We start from the raw sequence: 22,557 nt of genomic DNA on the forward strand, positions 1-22,557 counted from the left end.
TCATTATCAAAAAGAATCAACAATTAATATAATATCAGACGTATACTAGGATTACTGAATCTACTGTAGGTGGTTGCTGAGAATCTTTAACCATGTAGTCCTATAATTTCCACTGACTTTCTGACATTATAACATGGATCTCACTACACTTTACACTATTTTGTGGACGACCCTCGTATAATATTTGAAAATGGAGAGCCCTTACCTTGATTCCTTTTGTGTCCTCCTCATCAAAGGAGCCAATATCAAAGGCATCAGCTGCGTTGACCTCGCCACGCGGAGGGATGAGTGGTGGGGGGTACTTCTGCACATACACCTGTTGCCAGTCGATGCCCGCGAAAAATGGGTGCTCTTTCACTTCGTCCGCCCTGAAAAAAGATACAAAATTGAAAGAGAACCAATCAAATTAATGGAAAAACAATGAAGTTGATTAGGTAATCCAATTTAAAACATGGAGCTCTACACAATAATCCATATATAGTGTAATATTCCTAGACACATGGGCCCTGAAGCTGGGTTTTCGTTTGAGTGTAAATGCTGTCGTCGACCAAGACAGGGAAAGAATCTTAGATTGGGTAGATTTCAATTTGTCTACATAACCTAAAAGATTATGTTGAATTATGTTTTAATGGGGCAGGTTGAGCTTATACTTTTGAATGGCAATATGTTGATATTATTGGAAATGTTTAATTCTTTAATAATAAAGACAAATAATGATGAAAAGTTATTTGATCAGCTGTTTTAGCGCTGTTTGAAATTTGGACAATATGAATGTCAACAATGCTTATCGTCGTCGACTGCGAAAATTCACGCACAAACGAAAATACATCTTAAACCCTACAGGAAGAATTCCATCTGTGTTAAATCCAGTGATCAAGGTGGCCATGCAATTGGCCCTGCACGGCCAATCCAGCGAAGTAAGAAGCAATTTTCTATAAAATTTCGAATTCTCCGTGGAAATAAGCTGGTGCACCGTCATGCTGAAAGTAGAAGGGAACTTGTTCTTACACAGAGAAGTTCGAGATTTTCTACATAATTGCTTCCAACTTCGCTGGATTAACCATGCAGGGCCAATTGCATGGCCACCTCGCTCACTGGATTTAACACCGATGGAATTCTTCCTGTGGGGTTTCATCAAGGATAAGATTTATGTTCCGCCTCTACCAGACAATCTTAAGGTGAGCAGTCCACTAGAACCGTTTTCGCCCGAACTAGCATCGGCCGAAAACTACCGAACGATCCCCCAACAAAGAAAGGAATAGATGCTCGTCCATTGCAACAGGTTCATACGGCCGTGCACGGCCGTCTCCTGCCGATCAATTTTTCGATCCGAATTGAATGGGATTTTCCGGCTCTATCCGGCCGAACTAACTAGACGAGCTGAGACAACAAAGTGTTCCTAACCTAAAATTGTTTCACAGTCTTGTTTGTTTTGTTTTTTGAAGTTGTAACTATGGACAATGAAAAGTTGATAAGTTTGGTTCAAGAGCATGTTCCATTGTGGGAAATGCAAGACAAAAGATATCATCGTCGTGATGTTCAAAGGAATCTGTAGACAAAGATTACTGAACAAATAGGATCTGAAGGTAGGATTATTGTGATGAATAACTCATTTAGTGGATATTTGTTTATTCAATTTTCAAAATCTCAATATATCATTATTTAAGAAAAGTTTTGGTGGATATGAAAGTAGTTAATTCAATAATTAGCAACCAGCCAACTACTGAACTAGACTGACGTAATCGGTTCCAATGGACGGCCATATTCGGCCGGCAGATTCGTCCGATCCAACGGATAAACGGATCGGTTGAGTACGGTTCCAGTGGACGGTTAGTTACCCTAATGACCTCCGAAATCGGATCACATTCGGATCGTTGCAGTTGCACAAGTTACGCCTGATATGCTGGTATGAGTGTGGCAAGAAATCGATTATCGGTAGGATGTATGTCGCATTACCAAAGGCTGTCACATCGAACCAAAATAACACCCACCCCTTAAACTTCACACCTAAACTATAAAACTTGACTATTAGACTATTAAACTTGACACCTTGACACCTAACATCCACACCTTAAATATTTCAATTAATAAATAGTTGTAAAGTTGTAAAGTCCTTTCATAATCACTCTATATAATATCGCACATTAAAATTTGGATAAAAAATAGTATTATTATTATTATTATTAAGTCTCAATAATTAACAACAGAACATTTAGTTTTGTTCTAATCATCAAGTGCACATTTAATAGATGAAATCAATCAATTTAGGGAGTGAATTCAATGTGAACTCACCCAGTTCCTTTGCATCCGAGCCTATTGCAGATGTCGCGCTGTAATAGGCCTTCCAGCAGGGTCCTCAGAGCCGTCGAGAATGAGTCAGGCAGTTCAACGTTCTGTTCAACCAAAAATATTAGGCACTTCAATTATAACAACATTTACCCAATCAAAATACACAAAATATATACAAGACCATCAAAATAAAGTATACATGATGCATACAAAATCATCAAGATTTAGAGGATATTCATGAAAATTTCCTAGTTGAGTTTATCAAAATAATTTATAAAGAATTTACATACTTTTGAAATGAAACTTGTTTAGTTGAGGTTGGCCACACACTAATCAGACAAAACATTTTTCCTAAAATGTCGAATTTGTGAGCGGTTGAACAAAGGATCAGAGCTGGTTTTATTATTTATTTATTCAGTTTATCCATAGTGAGGTCAAAGTTAAATTGTAGTGAATGAATATAAGAGAGCAGTGTTGCCGATTCTCTGCCTTGCCACTCCCTTCTATGAAGGATAGATAATATTGGTATAAATGATGTAATATTAACTGTTCATTTTTGATTAAAATAATCAATAATATTTAGGTATTTATTTATTATTATTTATTAGATAGAGCGAACAATACAATAGTCGGAAAAGAAAAAACAGGCTATTGCCCAAAACTTCTTCAATTTCCTGATTTTGTCACAAATCGTCCAAATATTATGTAGGTTATGTTCACTTCAATTTCAACACCAAATCTTCAATCTGAAACTATGAATCAGAATAAAACAAAGAATTTCAAATTTAGATAGATTGATAATGAAACTTCCGTTAAAACAAAAACCAAACTTCAAATATTCACAAAATATAGAATAGAATCACTTAAATTTTGAGCTCGAAAATATCACTTTCACCATAGCTACAACAGCTGTTATGTGTTATGTATATCTGATGTAATATCAACTGTTCATTCTTGTTTAAAATAATCAATTATTCGTCAAGAAATTATATTTTTTATTGATTGTATGATAAATTTTCATAATTAACATTGAATATTTTGTTGATACTGAGAAGAATCTATGGACCGGTTTGCGAGGATGAACAATGGCGCATACGTACGAATGCTGAATTGAAAGAGCTTTATGCAGAGCCCCAATTATCGGCCCACATAAAATTGATGCGCCTCCGATGGGCAGGGCATGTGCAAAGAATGCCTGAAACACGAGTGCCAAGGAGAGTGTTGGTTGGTCAGCCTGGAGGAAGACGACCTGTAGGGAGACCAAGGGAAGATAGAGAGCAGAAGGATGCTAATGAAATGATACAATTAAGGGGATGGAAGAGAGCGGCGTTAGATAGAGATGGATGGAGGCGTATGTTGGTTGAGGCCAGAGCCCGATTTGGGTTGTAGCGCCATTGGAGAGAGAGATTTTGTTGATAAATTATATTTCTACTTGTTAAAAAACGATCCCACAACGTTGCAAAGTTAGAAAAGGATAGCGTCATCTGTTTTGTCGAATGATGGACAAGGATAGCAACACAATGTTGATCAAATACTGCCATTATAACGTGGGCCTAACTGCCCAAACTGCCACTCAAAACTAGTTTTGGATTTATGTGAAATTGCGCTTTAGATGATGAATCAAATACGAGTCATTATTAATAAAATGCCGAATCATTTATTTGTATTAATTGCTCCATAGCTTGAGCTAAACCAGGATCAAGATAAACTAGGTTTAGAAGCTATTGAGCATCAAGTTAAACCTGGTTCAACTGCTATTGATCAAAAGTGAAAATGAGAGTGAAACAGTCATTCTGTTCTATTCCAGTTTAATCTAATCCAGGATCAATTGAAACTAGGTTCAACAGCTGAGCATACAGGATTGTCAAGTTAAGCCTGGTTCATCTGCTATTGAACAAAAAAAAAATGACAGTGAAGAAATAATTCTGTTCGTTTAAAGCTTGATCTAATCCAGGATCAATTGAAACTTGGTTCAACTGCAACCAACCACAATGAGCGTCATGAGAGTACAGTTTTTGTTTTTTGTGGAATTGAGTTTTAGATGCTGGGTCAAAGCATCTTCATTGTAAAATCTTGAATGTAAATCTTAAACATCTTAAATGTATTAATGCTCCCTTATGATCCAATATGATCTAATCGAGGATAATGTGATTTGGTGTAGAAATTGGAATAAATATAACCTATTTATAATATTTGGACAATTTGAAACTAAATTAGGAAATTGAAGAAGTTTTGGGCAATTGCCTGTTTTTTCTTTTCCGATCGTTGTATTGTTTTTGTTAACATAATAAATGAATAAATAAACTAGGTTCAACTGCAACCAACCATAGTGAGCGTCATGCGGTCGATCTCGTGTTTGTCCTTAGTCTTGTGCTGCCGAAACGGACTGTGGCCTTTCAGCAATTTGTAGAGCATGCATCCCAGCGAGAACCAATCAGCGCTCGAGTCGTAGGCGGTGCCTTTAGATAGCACCTCGGGTGCCATGTAGCCGTGGGTGCCTCTGCAAAAATAAATGAATAATTTAAAAAAAATCACAAATTATGAATATTAATTCAGGTGCCACAGAATACATACAGAATGGAAACTATCAATCAAACGACTATTCAACCTATGCTTTTTACATGTCGCGAATACTAGACACGTCACGTGACTACGCCATCTTGTTAGAAATTTAAATTCTGGTCTTTTGATTGGCTCGCGGCAGTGAACGAGACCGATTGATCCGGATCAGTAAAGTGATCCGAACCTCCCATCTATACTATTACAATGGTGTTTCACGTAATATGAGATCTGTCTGCGACAGAAATGTGACATATCTGGTTCACGTAATTCTGCGGAATGCACCTTTGTTTGTTAGTCAGCCGGGGGAATGCTCAATATACCAATACAAAAGAGTATTGCGGGTGGTTATCTGCCTTAAATAACGACGAATGTGATCTGATTTTGAGATCTGCGTACGTCTAGCCCCGCTGCGCGCAAACGCGGTTGGTTAAACTCCAGGCTTTCGCTTCAAATTATTCTACTGTAGACCTATATTCTATACAAATTTTATTCCTCTATATATTTATTATTTTGAGCTTCCAATTTTCATCTTCTCTACCTCCATCAGTAATCAACCAATGAATTTAAATGCATTTAACAGCCATTTTAGAATGTTGGTGTGTGTGTATGTACGTGGTGTGTGTGTGGCTGTCTTCCCCCTCCCTGTATGTGTGAGTTGTATGTGTGTAGTTGTGCTACAATATTTCTATGATTGAATAATAATTTCTATTATCTAACATATCAAAATTCAATTTACTTCTTTATTTAAGTTATTCTTCTCATTTCAATACAATGTACCTAGCCAAATCTAATTTCCAGGAATTTCTCTCAAGTTATAATAATTTAATTAATGTAATTACGAACTCAAACAACTCACAAACAGACCTGCGTGTCCATGTGAGTGTTGTTTCAATTATATCTTTTTATATATAGTTTATACTGTAAATGCTGGAAACAAATAAATTTGATTTGATTTGATTTGACAATGCTGAATTTTCTTACAAGATGGCGGATTTTTGTGACAGGGTACTAGCCGAGTTTCCATTCTGTATGTATTCTGTGCCGGTACTCTGTACAAAAATAGTTATAAGCCTTCTATTACCATGAACTATTATATTCAACTACAATTGAAACCAAATTTATTTTCATTCACAAGGTAAGATGATTTAGGTAAATCATCTCAGCTAGTATCTGTTGCGGATACTTGTGTCTTGAGAAATTATTGAAAAACACAATATAAAAAATGAAGTATCCTTTATTTAATTTTTTTTTTAAATAAAGAGTAGGCTACTTTATGTTCTTATATTGTGTTTTTCAATATTTTTTTTAAAAGTAGCCAGTGTTAGTGAAGTGATTTTATATGTAAAGGTGCATTTTCGTTTGTGCGTAAATTTCCGCAGTCGACGACGACAAGCATTGTTGACATTCATATTGTCCAAATTTCAAGTGTGCTAAAACATTTGATCTATTAACTTTTCATTATTTATGTTTATTATTAAACATTTCTAATAATATCAAAATATTGCCATTTAAAACTAAAAAAGTATAAACTCGAGCAACACATTCAATGTAATGTGCAAGCAAGAATTATTATTTCCATATAGCTGTTAACCCTGATGTCAATATTTGCAGTAGCAGAAGTCCTCGGGGTGATTTACTGCATTTAATTTGGATTTTCGTTTAATAATAATCATTAATACATTGGCATTTTAATACTGTAATTGCAATACCTCAGTAATTTCCATCTGTTTATTGTAATATTATTATTAAGAGAGAATCGGCAGCTTTATAGTCAAACAATTTATACTCACTTCACAACGTGACTCTTACAATAGGTGTATTGTAGGTATAATGACAAGTGAATTATAGGCCTACTCACACACTGGCATGTGGCTTTTTCTTAGAGAAATCACAGGCTAGACCGAGGTCGGAGATTCGCACATGACCATGTTCGTCGAGTAGTATGTTCGCTGGTTTCAGATCTCTGTACACTATGTACCTTCTGTGCATATGTTCCAGTCCTGCAAATGGAAAGCATTACATCATTAATATTGAATAATTTATTTATTTATTGAAAATGTACAATAGTTTCTACTCATAAAGTAACAGGTAAGTAACTTTCACACCCCATATTTCACAAATATTTCTTCTAATAGATGGAAATAAATTGAAAGTTGCATTTGTTCAAATGCTAATTAATGGATAATTATTATATCTGCAGTAGTAGAAGTCTTCGGGGTGATTAACAGCATTTAATTGGGATCTTCGCTTAATAATAATTATTTCTTACTAGCCGTCAGGCTCGCTTTACACGCCATATCCGTCTAGCCAGGGGGCTCCGCCCCCTGGACCCCCGACTGGATCGTCCAGGAATTAGATCAGCTCGCTTCGCTCGCCTGCATTTTTCATTTGAGCATTTTTATCATATGTTAGGACAATCCAGTCGGGGGTCCAGACTAAACGTCTGGCTTAACGGATATGGCGAGCGAAGCGAGCCTGACGGCTAGTAATATAATATTCCCAGGATTGAAGTAGCAGTGCCCAATAAATTTTTCCGCGATAAATGCATTTAAATCTTCAACTTGGTGCCAACCTAACAAAGTCAACTCAACTTAATGCCAACCTGACAAAATTATTAATTTAGTTGCCAGTTAACAACTGTTTCGAAGAGGTACTCTATCTAGATTATAGTTCTATAGTAACATATGATATGGAAATTTTAATTATAATTAAGAGATTGGGAGAAGAAGAATATACATGCTAAAAGACGAACTTTACACCCTTAAAAATAACCCTTAGAGTTAAAATATTGCCAAAAGATTTCTTAGTGCGCCTCTAAAGGGCCAACTGAACATACCTACCAAATTTGAACGTTTTTGGTCCGGTAGATTTTTAGTTCTGCGAGTGAGTGAGTGAGTGAGTGAGTGAGTGAGTCAGTCAGTCAGTGAGTGCCATTTCGCTTTTATATACATAGATAATACTTCTTATTGCGGATGATGCAAACATGAGCTTTCTGCTTGTGCGTGGAAAGTTCGTGGGTGATTTGATGAGATGATCAAACGTCCATGCCTACCGGCGGGATTCGAACCCACGACCCGGTAGCTCAAGCAGACTGAATGATGCAACGCATTAGTCTAGTTACACACACATCGATTTTTGACGTACGATTTTTGCCTTCCTCATGAATTCTATTAGATTAAACGGAACTTGACAAACATTATCTGTTTGAAATCATCTGTTTGATCTAATAGAATTTATAAAATATCGTACGATCAAAAATCGATGAGTGTGTAAGGCTAGCTTCACACGCTTTCGGTTCAATTCCATTCGGTTCGTTTTCGGTTCGGTTCGGTTCGTTACCGAAAACGAATGAGGCTTTCATACATGTCAGGTTTTAATTCGTACGGTTCTAATTAGGTATTTTCTCCTCAAACACAGCTGTGTTTGGATTTTCACACTTCATGCTGGTATATTTAAATATAACAGCTGGTGTTAAATTGTAAGATGTTATCTCTTGAACAACAAAATTTTAAAGTTAATTAAAAATTGTGAATTATTTGAATAGTTTCTTTTTGATTATGTTAATTTTGGATGTTCAGAGAAATTATTTTTTTTAATTGAAAATTTGTTCCTTGTTTTGACACATGGTATATAAACTTCATCTCTTCTCTCCATTGATGAAATCATGTAATATTCGAGGGAAAAAAAATTCTCCCTAAGTTTTAATTTATATCTTTCATATTTTTTCAGCAAACTATTCATTGAGAAAAAAATGTTTCTGTGAACTAACAGAAATGAATTGACCATATGATTTTGACTTGGAAATTTTTGAAACAGATAATCACGATATCAGGTTAAAATAAAAACATAAAAGGCAAGCGTGTGTAAAAGCCTTGTTTTTCCTGTTTCCCTAGCAACGAATTCGAATATAATGAAACCTATTCGTGTCAAGTGGGCGTTCGGTTTTATGCGGTTTCTATTCGGTACCGAATTCAAACCGAATTACCGTTTCACACTTATCAGAATTTGCCGAAAACGAAACGAACCGAACCGAACCGAAAGTGAGTGAAAGTAACCTCTCGCTAGCAACGAATTGAAACCTGATGGAATTTATTAGTGTCAAGTGGGCGTTCGGTTCTATGTGGTTGCTATTCGGTACCGAATTCAAACCGAATTACCGTTTCACACTTATCGGAATTTGCCGAAAACGAAACGAACCGAATGAATGTGAAACTAGCCTAACTGGCTCTAGTCTAGTTACTCAAACATAGATTTTTGGACATAGTTTTTTTTCCTTCCTTATTAATTACCGTATATGAGATTGACAGACATATATGCTGTTCAGATATGTTTTCCAAGTTCCATTCAATCTAGTAGAGTTTATGACGGCAAAAAATTGTACGTCCAAAAATTGACGTATGTTTAACTTGTGTGATATATGTGTAGACGGCTTTAGTCGTCTAGGCTATCCTGGCCGGCTGAATAGGATTCAGGTTCTCACGTTTAAAACTATTTTTTGAAAACTTATACTTGCTACAGCATTTGATTTGCAATTTGCTAAAACATCTGCCATTAATTGAGATGTTACCCAAAAAACGTTAATGATAATTGAGATTATTGGGAGAATGCCGAGAATCTAATAGACACTACTAGTAATCTACTGAATAGTCAATGAATAAGACGAGGGTTTTGCACTACTTTTGAATCAGTTTCTGAATCATTGCCTTGAATATAATGGACACTACTAGTAATCTACTGGGTGATCAATGAATCATACCAGGTTTTGCACTACTTTTGAATCAGTTTCTGAAACATTGCCTTGAATATAATGGACACTACTAGTAATCTATTGGGTGATCAATGAATCATACCAGGGTTTTGCACTACTTTTGAATCAGTTTCTGAATCATTGCTTTGAATATAATGGACACTACTAGTAATCTATTGGGTGATCAATGAATCATACCAGGGTTTTGCACTACTTTTGAATCAGTTTCTAATGATTCAGAAACTGATTCAAAAGTAGTGCAAAACTTGAATATAATAGACACTACTAGTAATCTATTGGGTGATCAATGAATCATACCAGGGTTTTGCACTACTTTTGAATCAGTTTCTGAATCATTGCTTTGAATATAATGGACACTACTAGTAATCTATTGGGTGATCAATGAATCATACCAGGGTTTTGCACTACTTTTGAATCAGTTTCTGAAACATTGCCTTGAATATAATGGACACTACTAGTAATCTATTGGGTGATCAATGAATCATACCAGGGTTTTGCACTACTTTTGAATCAGTTTCTGAAACATTGCCTTGAATATAATAGACACTACTAGTAATCTATTGGGTGATCAATGAATCATACCAGGGTTTTGCACTACTTTTGAATCAGTTTCTGAATCATTGCTTTGAATATAATGGACACTACTAGTAATCTATTGGGTGATCAATGAATCATACCAGGGTTTTGCACTACTTTTGAATCAGTTTCTGAAACATTGCCTTGAATATAATGGACACTACTAGTAATCTATTGGGTGATCAATGAATCATACCAGGGTTTTGCACTACTTTTGAATCAGTTTCTGAATCATTGCTTTGAATATAATGGACACTACTAGTAATCTATTGGGTGATCAATGAATCATACCAGGATTTTGCACTACTTTTGAATCAGTTTCTGAATCATTGCCGTGAGTCTAATAGACACTACTAGAAATCTATTGGGTGATCAATGAATCATACCAGGGTTTTGCACTACTTTTGAATCAGTTTCTGAATCATTGCCTTGAATATAATAGACACTACTAGTAATCTATTGGGTGATCAATGAATCATACCAGGGTTTTGCACTACTTTTGAATCAGTTTCTGAATCATTGCCGTGAATCTAATAGACACTACCAAAGACCTTAAAGAGATATAGACTCACAGTGCCTATGCCTTCCCAATGATAGCTCTTACTTGAAATTGAAGGCCGCCATTGGGGTATTTTAGCACGAGATATTATATCCATATGTATTTGTTATACTATAGATCACAAAGGCATTGGTGGCATTGTTATGTGATAATCTTATGGGTTGCCCCCTCAATGGCGGACTTCAATTCCAAGTACTACACTAGCGCTACATGTGAGTCTATGCATCTTTAAGGTCTTTGGACACAACTAGTAATCTATTGGATAGTCAATGAATAATACGATGGTTTGCACTATTTTTGTGGCAGTTCTGACCTAGAATGACTTCTGCCGCGTAGAAACGCATTTCCTCCTCGTTGAAGACGCCATGTTGGGAGAGGTGATAGTGAAGGTCGCCTCCATTCATCAGGTCCAGAATGAAGCAGAGTTTGTCGGGTGTGTGAAACGCGTACGTCATACACACTATGAATGGACAGTCTTGCTGCAATACAAAACACACACAGACTATTGAGAATTTTCCATTTTTATTAATGGTAATAGGTTTTTTATTAATTTCATCGTTTAAAGAATTAAATATAGTGAATAGAATTGAAATTTTAAATTTCAATTTTCGGAACAAAATATTTCAAATTAATATTTATTTTACAGTTTTGAGTGCTGAGTAGAAAGAATTTTGTTATCAATTAGGATCTTGATCTTTCTAAATTAATAATTAATTGTTTCAAGTGTTTGTGTTTTGTTTCAATGTGGAAATTAGTGAAGAATTGAAAAGTCGCACATAATCTTCATTTGGACAATTTATTTTATGAAATTGGGATGAAAAGAAGTTTTGGACTGTAGTCTGTTTATTTGTCCTTAAGTTGATTGTAAATGATTAATGAATAAATAAATAAATAAAATAGAATTACACTGTCAAAATCGATTAGGTCTATATTTTTACCGAAGTCTTTAATCAAGTGTAGGAGGTTTATTAATAGAATTGAGTTTGTTAGATTCATGTATACACGTGAAATGCTTCAGACTATGTAAAATTTCAAATTTTTATTTTTGTCACATGCACGTATATTTAATTTGTTCACAGTACTGCATTTTGGTGTTGAAACCAACCTGTGAACAAATCTAATAAATGAGGTTGTGTCAAAAATAAACTGTGTTTTTTCAATTATCAATTCCTATTCAACAAATTTTATCAAGTGTTGATTTTTTCATTGGTTTCCATTATGATGTAGTGTTAGTATGCAATGGATGGTCTTGCAAGACAATAAATAATTGTCATTTGTGATAAAGAATCGCACTCAGGCTTTGCCCATGTGAGGAACCTTCTTCAAGTTTTGTATATGCATATTGTTTGTACTTTCTAAGAAGTAGAATAAAGATAACTTCAATTTCAATCAACAAAGTGTGGACAACTTCTCATAACGTTTACAGAGTCGGTACTAGAATCTCCTCAGTAAAGTTACTAATCTGACCTTCTATAGATGAAAGTCCATCGTACTAAGCTATTTATTTGTATTAGAAACTATAAAATATAATTTGATGGTTAACATTTCACAATAAATCGAAATAAGTGTTTGAATAACTAGTCAATCTTATCATCCCCTTCATTTTTCTTCGTATTAGTAGTTATTAGTAATAAGATTGTATTCAGTATTCAGTGGCGGCGCTTGACCTGAACAGTTGGGTGGTCCAGTGGTGGCGGGGGTGCTCTATGAAGAATATTCAACTTTACAAGTTGTTACGCGGATACTCTATGTCATTATCGTATAAAATAAATTAAAACAACATAATAATAGTTATTATTATTAAACGAAAGTCTAGAGTAAATGCTGTAATTCACTCCGAAGACTTCTGCTACTGCAAATATTGACAACAGGGTAAACAGCTAGATGGAAATTCGATGAGCGCTACTATTCAAAAATTATTTGTCAGCCCGGGAATCCATCTAGCTGTTTACACTGTTGTCAATATTTGCAGTAGCAGAAGCCTTCGGAATGAATTACAGCATTTAATTTGGATTTTCGTTTAATACAAATTATTAATTTATTAGCATTTGAATAATTGCAACATCTGAGCAATTTCAATCTGAAAACAGAATAATATGCAACTCACCAAAAGACTTGACGAAGTAAACCTAACCTCATTTAAATCCTGATGAACACACGGCTATACTAGCACTCGGCAGTCCGAGCGTGAAATACTGTAAATCAACGTGCAGTGGGCCAGTTCAAAGCCCACTTGCTCCAAATACCGATGCATTGTTCCTAGCCAGTCCAGCGCCGCCGGCTTGCGTTGCCTTGCCAATACATTCTTATGAGAGCTAGAAGGGCCTGAATTCTGGGGCCCTTCAATGTGCTACGTAATGATTCGTGGCTATCGTTGAACGACAAGTTTCGACCATTGGTCATTTTCAAGTTAAAATGTGAAAAATAAGTTGATACTAGATAATATAAACATATGCTTATTATTTTATTTTATCTTGTTCATTTTTCACATTTCAACTTGAAAATGACCTATGGTCGAAACTAGTCATTAAAATATTTTCAAGTTTTTAATAAAAGGGTACTACAAGTTTTTATTAATTTGAATTAAGTAGCCATATAAATGAAGTAATTTAAATTGATAATGTATTTTATCAGTATATTATATTATATTGAATTATTATTATTATTATTATAATTTTATGGCCTTCATTGGACCACTGTAGTCAGTATCTTCCACCTTTACTCCGTCCTCTCTCAGCCCAATATTTCTTCATTCGTTCAGAAATTAATTTCCTTTCCTCGTCCGAAATCACTCTTCCCATTCTGTGTCTGACTTTGATCTGCAGTCTGGTCTGTTTGTCCTTCAGGATTCTGATGTTGTCCGACTTGTTCTTCAAATCTTCGAATGTTATATTCAACTCTCTCATATCCTCCTTGAGTTCGTCAATCCATTTTATATTTGTTTTACTTTTCCACAACTTTTCAATAATTCTTCTGCTTAGTCTGTCCTCCGAAGCTCTAATCAGGTGACCGAAGAAAGATATTCGCTTTTTTTTTATTGTACTTGTGACAGGTTCAATTTCTTTGTAAACAGTTTCGTTGGAAGCTAATCTCCAGTGTCCATCTACTTGATAGTTCTTGTTAATACAGGTTCTGATGATTCTTCTTTCGATTTTTAGTAATTTGTCTATTGCGATGGTATTGGTAGTTTTAAAGATGGTTTCACTTGCGTAAGTTATTACCGGTTGAGTGACTGTCTTGTAATGCTTCAATTTTGTGGCTATTGATAGTGATTTCTTGTTGTAAGTGTTCTTTGTGGCATACTGTGCTCTTCTCAACTTATTCAGTCTACTGTCCCACGTTCGATTCTCATTGAGATTGTAGGTTATGATTTCACCTAGATATTTGAAACTGTCTACAATCTTTATTTCTTGATCTCCTATACGGATTTTCTTTGCAAGAGGTGGATCAGTTAGCATGAGTTCTGTTTTTTCAAAAGATATTTTAAGGCCAATCTTCTGAGAAATAGTCTGTAGTGTATTTATTTGTTTCTTTGTTTCTTGAATATTGTTAGCAAGCAGTGCAAGGTCATCAGCAAATCCCAAGCAGTTCAAATTTATATTATCTCTAGAAGTTCCAACTTTGATATTTTTTGGATTAATCTTATACCATTCTCTCATTATATATTCCAGGGCACAATTGAACAACAGTGGCGACAGGCCATCTCCTTGCCTCAACCTGTTTCTACTACAAAAGATCTGGACAGTTCCCCTCTGAATTTGATCTTGGACGTTGTATTCGTCAGTGTTAGCTCTATCATTTTTATAAGTTTTGGATGGAGTCCTAAGTGTCTCAAAATTTTTAACATTGATCTTCTGTGGATGCAGTCGTATGCTTTTTTAAAATCTATGAATGCAATTGAAAGAGGCTTATTTCGTCTTCTGTAGTACGCCATGATTAGTTTGAGCGTGATTATTTGTTCTGAACAGCTTCTCCATGGTCTGAAGCCACCTTGATATTCACCAAGTTCCTCATCCAGTTGAACTTTAATCCTGTTATATATGATCTTTGAAAAAATTTTGTAGGTGCAGTCAAGGAGAGAAATTCCTCGATAGTTGTCTGGGTTGCTCTTGTCCCCTTTTTTGTGTAGCGGATTGATTACTGCTTCAGTCCATTGTTCTGGGAGTGTTTCAGTAATCCAGATCTTTGTGAGTGCCATATGTAGAGAGGTTCGCGTTGAAACACTAGCATGCTTCCATATTTCCGCACTTACTTGATTTTCTCCACACGCTTTGTAGTTTCTCATTTCATTTATTGCTCTCTCCACTTCTTGAAAGGTCGGTGGATTTATGTTCTCAGCTTTTGTTTTTATCGGGGTGTTTGTGTTGATCTGCAGGAGGCTCTTTGGTTCCTCACAGTTTAAGAGCTTATGAAATGCTTCCGCCATTATTTCTGCGTTTTCCTTATTATTATGTGCCACTTTTCCATTTTTATCCTTCAGTATCAATGTAGGAGGATCGTATTTATGTAGCTGCCTACTGAATGTCTTATAATAGTCTCTTGAATTCCTTTTGTGATAATCCTTCTCGATGGAGTTAATCAAATCTTTTGTATACTGTCTCTTGGTCCTCCTGATGAGCTGGGAAAATTTTTTCCTGACATTTTTAATTTTTGTGGGTCATAAGTTCTTTTTTCTTTAAATGTCCTCTGCTTGCAATTTTGAGTGGAGTGAATTTTATTTTGATTTTAATCAGATAATGGTCTGAACCAGTGTCCGTTCCTCGCAGAACCTTTACATTATGTATCTCTTTATGAAGGTCTTATCCATACACACATGGTCCAGCTGCCATTCTCCCCTCTTCCAATCCGGGTGTTTCCAAGTTTTGAGTTTATTCGGTTTTCTTTTAAAATAGGTTGATTTGGAAATAAGACTGTGAGTTCTGCACAGCTCCACAAGCCTTTGACCGTTTCTGTTTGTGTGTTTCTGTGGAGCCCATTTTCCTATTACATCTCGATACTTCCTTTCTCTACCCAACTGAGCGTTGAAATCTCCAATCAAGATCTTGACTTATTATATTCAATATTATTATATTGAATAATAACTATTAACCACATAACCTAGAGCATTTTAAAATGTAGGTTACAGTTTCATTTGGGTGGGGCCCGGTCAACTTGGCCCTTATGGAAGCGCCTCCACTGATTGTGTTGGTAGACAGATGGAGAAGAAGACAGATTAGAAGTTCTGATTATAGATTGAATAATAGCTAATATTAATAATTATTAATTAATTATGACACAATACAGCTAATTTCATTACCTTTTCAATTTCAAAAACACATTCACAATAACAACACATAAAATGACACTATAGCTGACTACTAACCCCAGTGCTGACAAGCGACAACATGATGCGTTCGTTGAGTGCAAGGGTCTCTCCCTGCTTCATCTTGATTCGCTTCTTGTCGAGACACTTCATGGCGTACATCTTGCCCGTGTCGGCCTTCCGACATCCGTACACCTCTCCGAATCCACCCCGGCCGATGATGCGGTGCACACTGAAGTCGTTCATCGTTAACTGTCAACATAAAACACAAACATGTTATTTGAAACATTCAAATATTACATATAAAATAATAATTGACCGAGCGAAGTGAGGTCTAAGATTCAAGTCGACGGTTTGGCATTTTTCTCTTAATGTTTAAATATTTATATTTTTATATGTTGCGCATTTACGGCGAAACGCGGTAATAGATTTTCATTAAATTTGACAGGTATGTTCCTTTTTTAATTGCGCGTCGACGTATATACAAGGTTTTTGGAAATTTTGCATTTCAAGGATAATATAAAAGGAAGAAGGAGCCTCCTTCATACGCCAATTTTTAGAGTAAAAATCAGACTATAGAATTATTCATCATAAATCAGCTGACAAGTGATTACACAGATGTGTGGAGAAGCCAGTCTATTGCTGTATTTCCATAAGGTCTATAGTTTCAATCAGGTACTTATGGATGAGAATACTGCGTGAGGTCTACTGTTCACAGAACTACTAGTAATATCGAGTGACCTGGCTGGCTCAGGTCTGGTGTCAGAGTTTTCAGGTCACAATTGATCAATTTCAGGGCCTCTGACAAATATTACATAAAAATAACATACACAGTCCGGGTTTTGTAACTTTGCATATCGACGGAGGGCCACTAGACTACAATACTACCCGTTCAAAAACATCCAACATTTTTGAAAATGTATCTTCCCATAAGCAACAGATATTCTTTTGTATCTTCTCAAAAGCAACGTGTTGCATCCGAAAAGATTCACAAGGAGCTTCAATGTATCTATCCATGAGCAACATATGCTCTTTTGTATCTTCTCAAAAGCAGCGTGTTGCATCCGAAAAGATACATAAGGAGCTTTAATGTATCTTTCCATAAGCAACAGATGCTCATTTGTATCTTCTAAAAAGCAACGTGTTGCATCCGAAAAGATACGCAAGGAGCTTCAATGTATCTTTCCATAAGCAACAGATGCTCTTTTGTATCTTCTCAAAAACAAAGTGTTGCTTACGAAAAGATACACAAGGAGCTTTAATATTTTATCTTCAATAAGCAACAGATGCTCTTTTGTATCTTCTCAAAAGCATACGAAAATGTATGATTCTCTCTCTATACATGGGATATCTCTGTAAGTAGCTTGTACCTAACTGATTTTATTTCTCATTTACTTTTCGTGATTCTACAATATTAATTTATCAACGGACAATACAATATAACATACATATCATATAGCAACAGTCTGGTGAAATTTTATGATGAAGTAATGGACAAATTCTATGCCTCAATCTTGTGAGAGAAACTTAAGACATGCGCAGTATTCAATACTTTTGCTTACAGGAAAAATTACATAAACGACATTGCTTACCTGGATATTTAATTCTAAATTTTTCCATTGGCAGAATCTCGTATATTTATCACTGTAAAAAAGAAACAAACATTGTTTAATTTATATCTTGATAGATGCTATTCATAAGATAATAATAATTGATAATTTTATTGAAAACATTTTATGCATTAACTATGTTTGTATTATACGTGAGTAGAAAATTATTTTGATAAGAATTTCAACAGCTTTTTGGATGATTAATAATCAGAAAGTGTACAATAAGATATTCATTTAGAATTGAGAGTTTTCAAATATCAGAAATACTATAAAAGATATTTCTTTGTGTAAAAAAATCAATTTGGAGTGAATAATATTGCTTTTGAGTTGAAGAGAAATTGAAATATCTATAAACACTGAAAACCCCTTTCACAATTCAAAATTCTGTATTTTTATCGAGCTTCTCGTCAACCCAAAATAATTATTATTTATAATAGAATATGATTAATATCATTGATTAGTGGTAGACAAGTTGAAACTTAATTATCAATTGGATGAATAACAAATAAAAATAACTGCATGATTAATACCATAAATTTTTAGTTATTGAAAAATCAAATCAGAACAGTCCATGGTCAAAAAACATCAAACATGTCATTACAAAGTCATGAAAGAATGAATTATTACTAAAATCTAATTATTAGAAAAATCTTCAACTGAATACAGGCATTCCCTAATAAGTATTCCCCATTTTATTAATGTTAGGTGTAAAACAAAAAAGCGTCTTTCTCACCTTTCTAAAAATTTCTTGAACGGTTCACCACGAAGATGGTTGAATATCTCTTGAATATAAGGCTGAAAAAACAAACAGAATCATTGGAGTTGAGCAAATAACAACTAATAACTAGAACAACTAAAATATTTAAGAAGTACTTGTGAAATAATTGAGATTAGTTAGTATGATCAGGAATAACATTAACACAAAACTTATGAACATAAATATACTACGAAATTACAATATTTAGTAACATGACAATAGTTTTTCCTTACCAATAAAGGTGCGTACAGATATACGAGCCGCGAACATGAGCAATTCACTTTTAATCAGCTGATTCTATCTGTATCTTTACAGAAACGGTAAGATACAGATATAAAAAGCTTGGCATCAGCTGATTAGAAGTGAATTGCTCATGTTCGCGGCGCGTATATCTGTACGCACCTTAAGTGTTACAACAGTTTATAAAAAACAGTATTTTATTCTCTTATAGAGTTTTCATCTCAACTGCTAACACTGTATTTTACTGTTGAGAAAGTAATAAAATTGGTTACCCAGTGTAACAGCAACAGTGTTATTTTATTGTATCAGTATTTTTTTTAAATAACAGTATGATTGTAGCAGAGTTTATACGAGAAGTAATATTCATAAAATGGAAGAGCACTCAGTCTTATTAGAAGAAAAAAATCAAAGCTAGTTGAAATTTTAGCGATGAGCAAATATTGTAAGAAAATTATAATTACCTCAAATAAATTAACGGGAACTTCATTTTTCATTAAATACTTTTGTACATGGGCAACAGCATCTTTGGGGTAATCCTGGAACAATAAAAAAAGATGACAAAAATATCAAAAGTTTCATGAATAATTATTAGTTTTCAAGAGAATACAACACTATGACCCGGTTCAAGAAAGCCTGTTCAATTTAATCATGATTGAATGCCATCAGAACCAATAAGAGATGCATAGAAGGCTTTTTTGAAAAGAATTCTCTGATCTTCTTGTTCTCGTGGCATTTAATCACGGTTAAAATTTGATAAGTTTTCGTGCAGCCGAGCCTCAAGGTTATAATTTAATCTATATTAGTTGAATTTATTACTCAGTATTAGTTGAATTTATTAAACTCAGTAGTGAGTTTATTACTTTCTAATATTGAGAGAATGAGTCTATACCACTAAAATACCACTAATATAGTGGTTTTGACTATTTAATTCTTGATTGACAATTTGACAAATAATTCTACCAATTATTCATTTATATATTGATAGATACAATATAATTCTCAACTATGGATGATTGGGGAAGGAACAACAGGCTTAAAGCCCAAAACTGTTCCTTTCCTAAATTTAGATAGAAATTAATACTTTCTAGTAGATGGTTTCAACTCAAAACTACTAGAATAGTTTTTTTCATGAGAACTTACGTTCAAAACTACTTCAAGTTCAGTCAAAACTCTTTCAGGAAGATGACAGACAAGTAGAATGAAATAAACATGAATTTAGCCAACAATAACGTTGAAAATTTGGCCCAAAATTGGTTTGTAAACACAATTTTCTGTTTAGAAGAGCTTTCAGAAGAGTTAAAAATTGAGTGTTTAGAGTGAAAAATAATCTTTCTTAAGCTGGATTTACACCAAAGTTATTAATAAAATGTTATTAACTCAATCCTTATAGATTCTATTAGATTGAACGGAACTTAACAAACACATAATGATCATCATCATGTGTATGATAAGTTATATCGTAGATAAACAATAGCGTAAGTAGATATCCCATGGTATAAGGAATTTATGTCGCAACTTTTACTGTTATCTCAAGCCGATTACTGTCGATTATTGTCAATTTTTACTGTTTTGTTCGGGTGATAGTGTATGAACGGCACAATTTGAGAGACTACCAGCGTCACACAGCTGCATAGGAAAGAACTATGTGAACTATCGGCTTGGGATAACAGTAAAAGTTGCGACATAAACGCCCTATACCATGGGATATCTATGCTATCGTTTCTCTATGGTTATATTCAATCTAATAGAATCTATAAGGATAAAGTTATTAACATTATGCTATTATCTTTGGTGTAAGCCCAGCTTAAAGCTGTGAAAGAAACGCATTTCACCATTATAAACAAATGGAGTATTCTCAACACATTTGGCCAATGTAAATCATTGTAATTGGAATACGCTATTAATATAGGCCACGTTGAGTTTTATTTGAAAAAAAATTTTTTCTGCTAAATTTTCATTTCGAACAGTGTGAATAATATTACAGTGAAGCTTTTGACTCTACTCTCATATTGAAAATTAGCCAAGAATATTAACAATCTCAAGGTAATTATTTTACACAGTGTATGATTAATAACATCGTTAAACTGTCAGTCCCGGCTGAAGAATGACAATTGTAAGGTCCATTCACGGCTCAAGTTATATTATAGAGAAAAGATATCATAAGAACTCATGGTATAGGTCGTTTATGTTCGGAATTTCAAGCCGGTTTTTGTTGACTCGAGTCAATTACTGTTGACTACTGTCTATTATCACTGGTCGGATGAGAGTGTAAGGCTGGTCACACACCGATTAGACAAGACAAGACAAGACAAGACTAGTCACGTTTAGTCACAATACTTCACATAGTTGCTTATGGAGTCATTTCTAATTGCAATGACTAATCAGTGTGTGTTGCGTCATAAGCAGCAATGTGAAGTATTGACTAAACGTGACTAGTCTTGTCTTGACTAATCTGTGTGCCTAAGGATGGCACAGTATAAGAGACTACCAGCGTCACATAGCTTCTCGAAAATGAACAACTACTAGGACTATCGGCTTGAGTTGACGGTGGAATTTTGAACATAAACTTCCTATACTATGGAGTATAGAAGATTACCTCCTTATGCTATCTTTTCTCTATGGGATAATCAAAAACATCGTTGAACTGTTGGTCCCGGCTATACTATGGAATACCTTAATAAAAACAATATAAAAATCTTGTAGTACCCTTTATTTAAAAGAAAAAAAATTGAAAAAAGTTCAAAAACTAGTTTTATCAAGTTGACATTTCAACTTGAAAATGACATAAGTTAGGGTCGAAACTAGTTGTTGAACTATTTTAAGTTATTTATTATTATTATATTTATTTATATTTATTTTATTATTATTTATTATTTATTTTATTATATATTTATTTTATTATTATTATATTTATTTATATTTATTTTATTATTATTAGTTATTTATAAGTTATTTTTATTTTTAAGTTATTTTTTTAAAAAGAATACTACAGATTTTTATATTGTTTTTATTAATTTGTTGAAAAGTAGCCCATGTGAGTTAAGTGTTTTTATGGGATACCTTCTTATGCTATCTTTTCTCTATGTGATAATCAAAAACATAGTTGAACTGTTGGTCCCGGCTGAAGTATAACACTTGTAAGGCCCATTGACGGCTCAAGTTATATATTCAGGCGAGGTGGGAACTTCTCGCAAGTGACTCCCCATCAACAGAAGCAATACGAATTTACTTTTACTTTTTTATCGAAATTATTTACTTTACATTACAGGAAAAATATATTATTATTTTATTGAATTTGATATGACATACGTGTAATATGATACTTACGTGGGCATGCGCGAGGAGCTCTTTCATGATAAAATTATCATAAATTTCTCTCGCCATTTTCCGCCTTTCCTCGGGACATTCACATTTTTCATAGTTTTTAATCTGCAACAGAGAAAAAGAAAATTCGAGTTAGAAAAGCAAATACAAGGTTTTTGGAAATTTTGCATTTCAAGGATAATATAAAAGGAAAAAGGAGCCTCCTGCATACGCCAATATTAGAGTAAAAATCAGACTATAGAATTATTCATCATAAATCAGCTGACAAGTGATTACACAGATGTGTGGAGAAGCCAGTCTATTGCTGTATTTCCATAAGGTCTATAGTTTCAATCAGGTCCTTGTGGATGAGAATACTGCGTGAGGTCTACTGTTCACAGAACTACTAGTTATTTTCAACTCTAGAACGTATGTTAAATTCTGTTTTGTTAAACAAATGAATAAAAAAATCTAAATCTGAATCTCTCTCTCTCTCTCATTCTCTCTCTCTTCCTTCTCCTTCCCCTTTCCTCTTTCCTTGGTTAATCCACTATCTATCACTTGCATCATCTGCCAGCCAATGATAAGACG

General features: G+C 34.4%; 1 protein-coding gene across 1 annotated transcript in view; it reads right to left on the bottom strand.

The window, feature by feature from the left end:
• LOC111046871 (G protein-coupled receptor kinase 1) overlaps nt 1–22,557 on the bottom strand; it is a gene marked incomplete in the record, with an annotated part of 180,245 nt that overhangs the window by 7,450 nt on the left and 150,238 nt on the right. The window contains 9 exon segments of the mRNA XM_039436863.1: nt 206–368; nt 2,293–2,393; nt 4,615–4,789; nt 6,710–6,851; nt 11,068–11,233; nt 16,117–16,308; nt 17,649–17,700; nt 18,400–18,461; nt 19,125–19,199. Of these exon segments, the coding sequence (XP_039292797.1) occupies nt 206–368; nt 2,293–2,393; nt 4,615–4,789; nt 6,710–6,851; nt 11,068–11,233; nt 16,117–16,308; nt 17,649–17,700; nt 18,400–18,461; nt 19,125–19,199 (1,128 nt within the window).

Source organism: Nilaparvata lugens, chromosome 10 (genome assembly GCF_014356525.2).
Source record: "Nilaparvata lugens isolate BPH chromosome 10, ASM1435652v1, whole genome shotgun sequence".
NCBI lineage: Eukaryota > Metazoa > Arthropoda > Insecta > Hemiptera > Delphacidae > Nilaparvata > Nilaparvata lugens.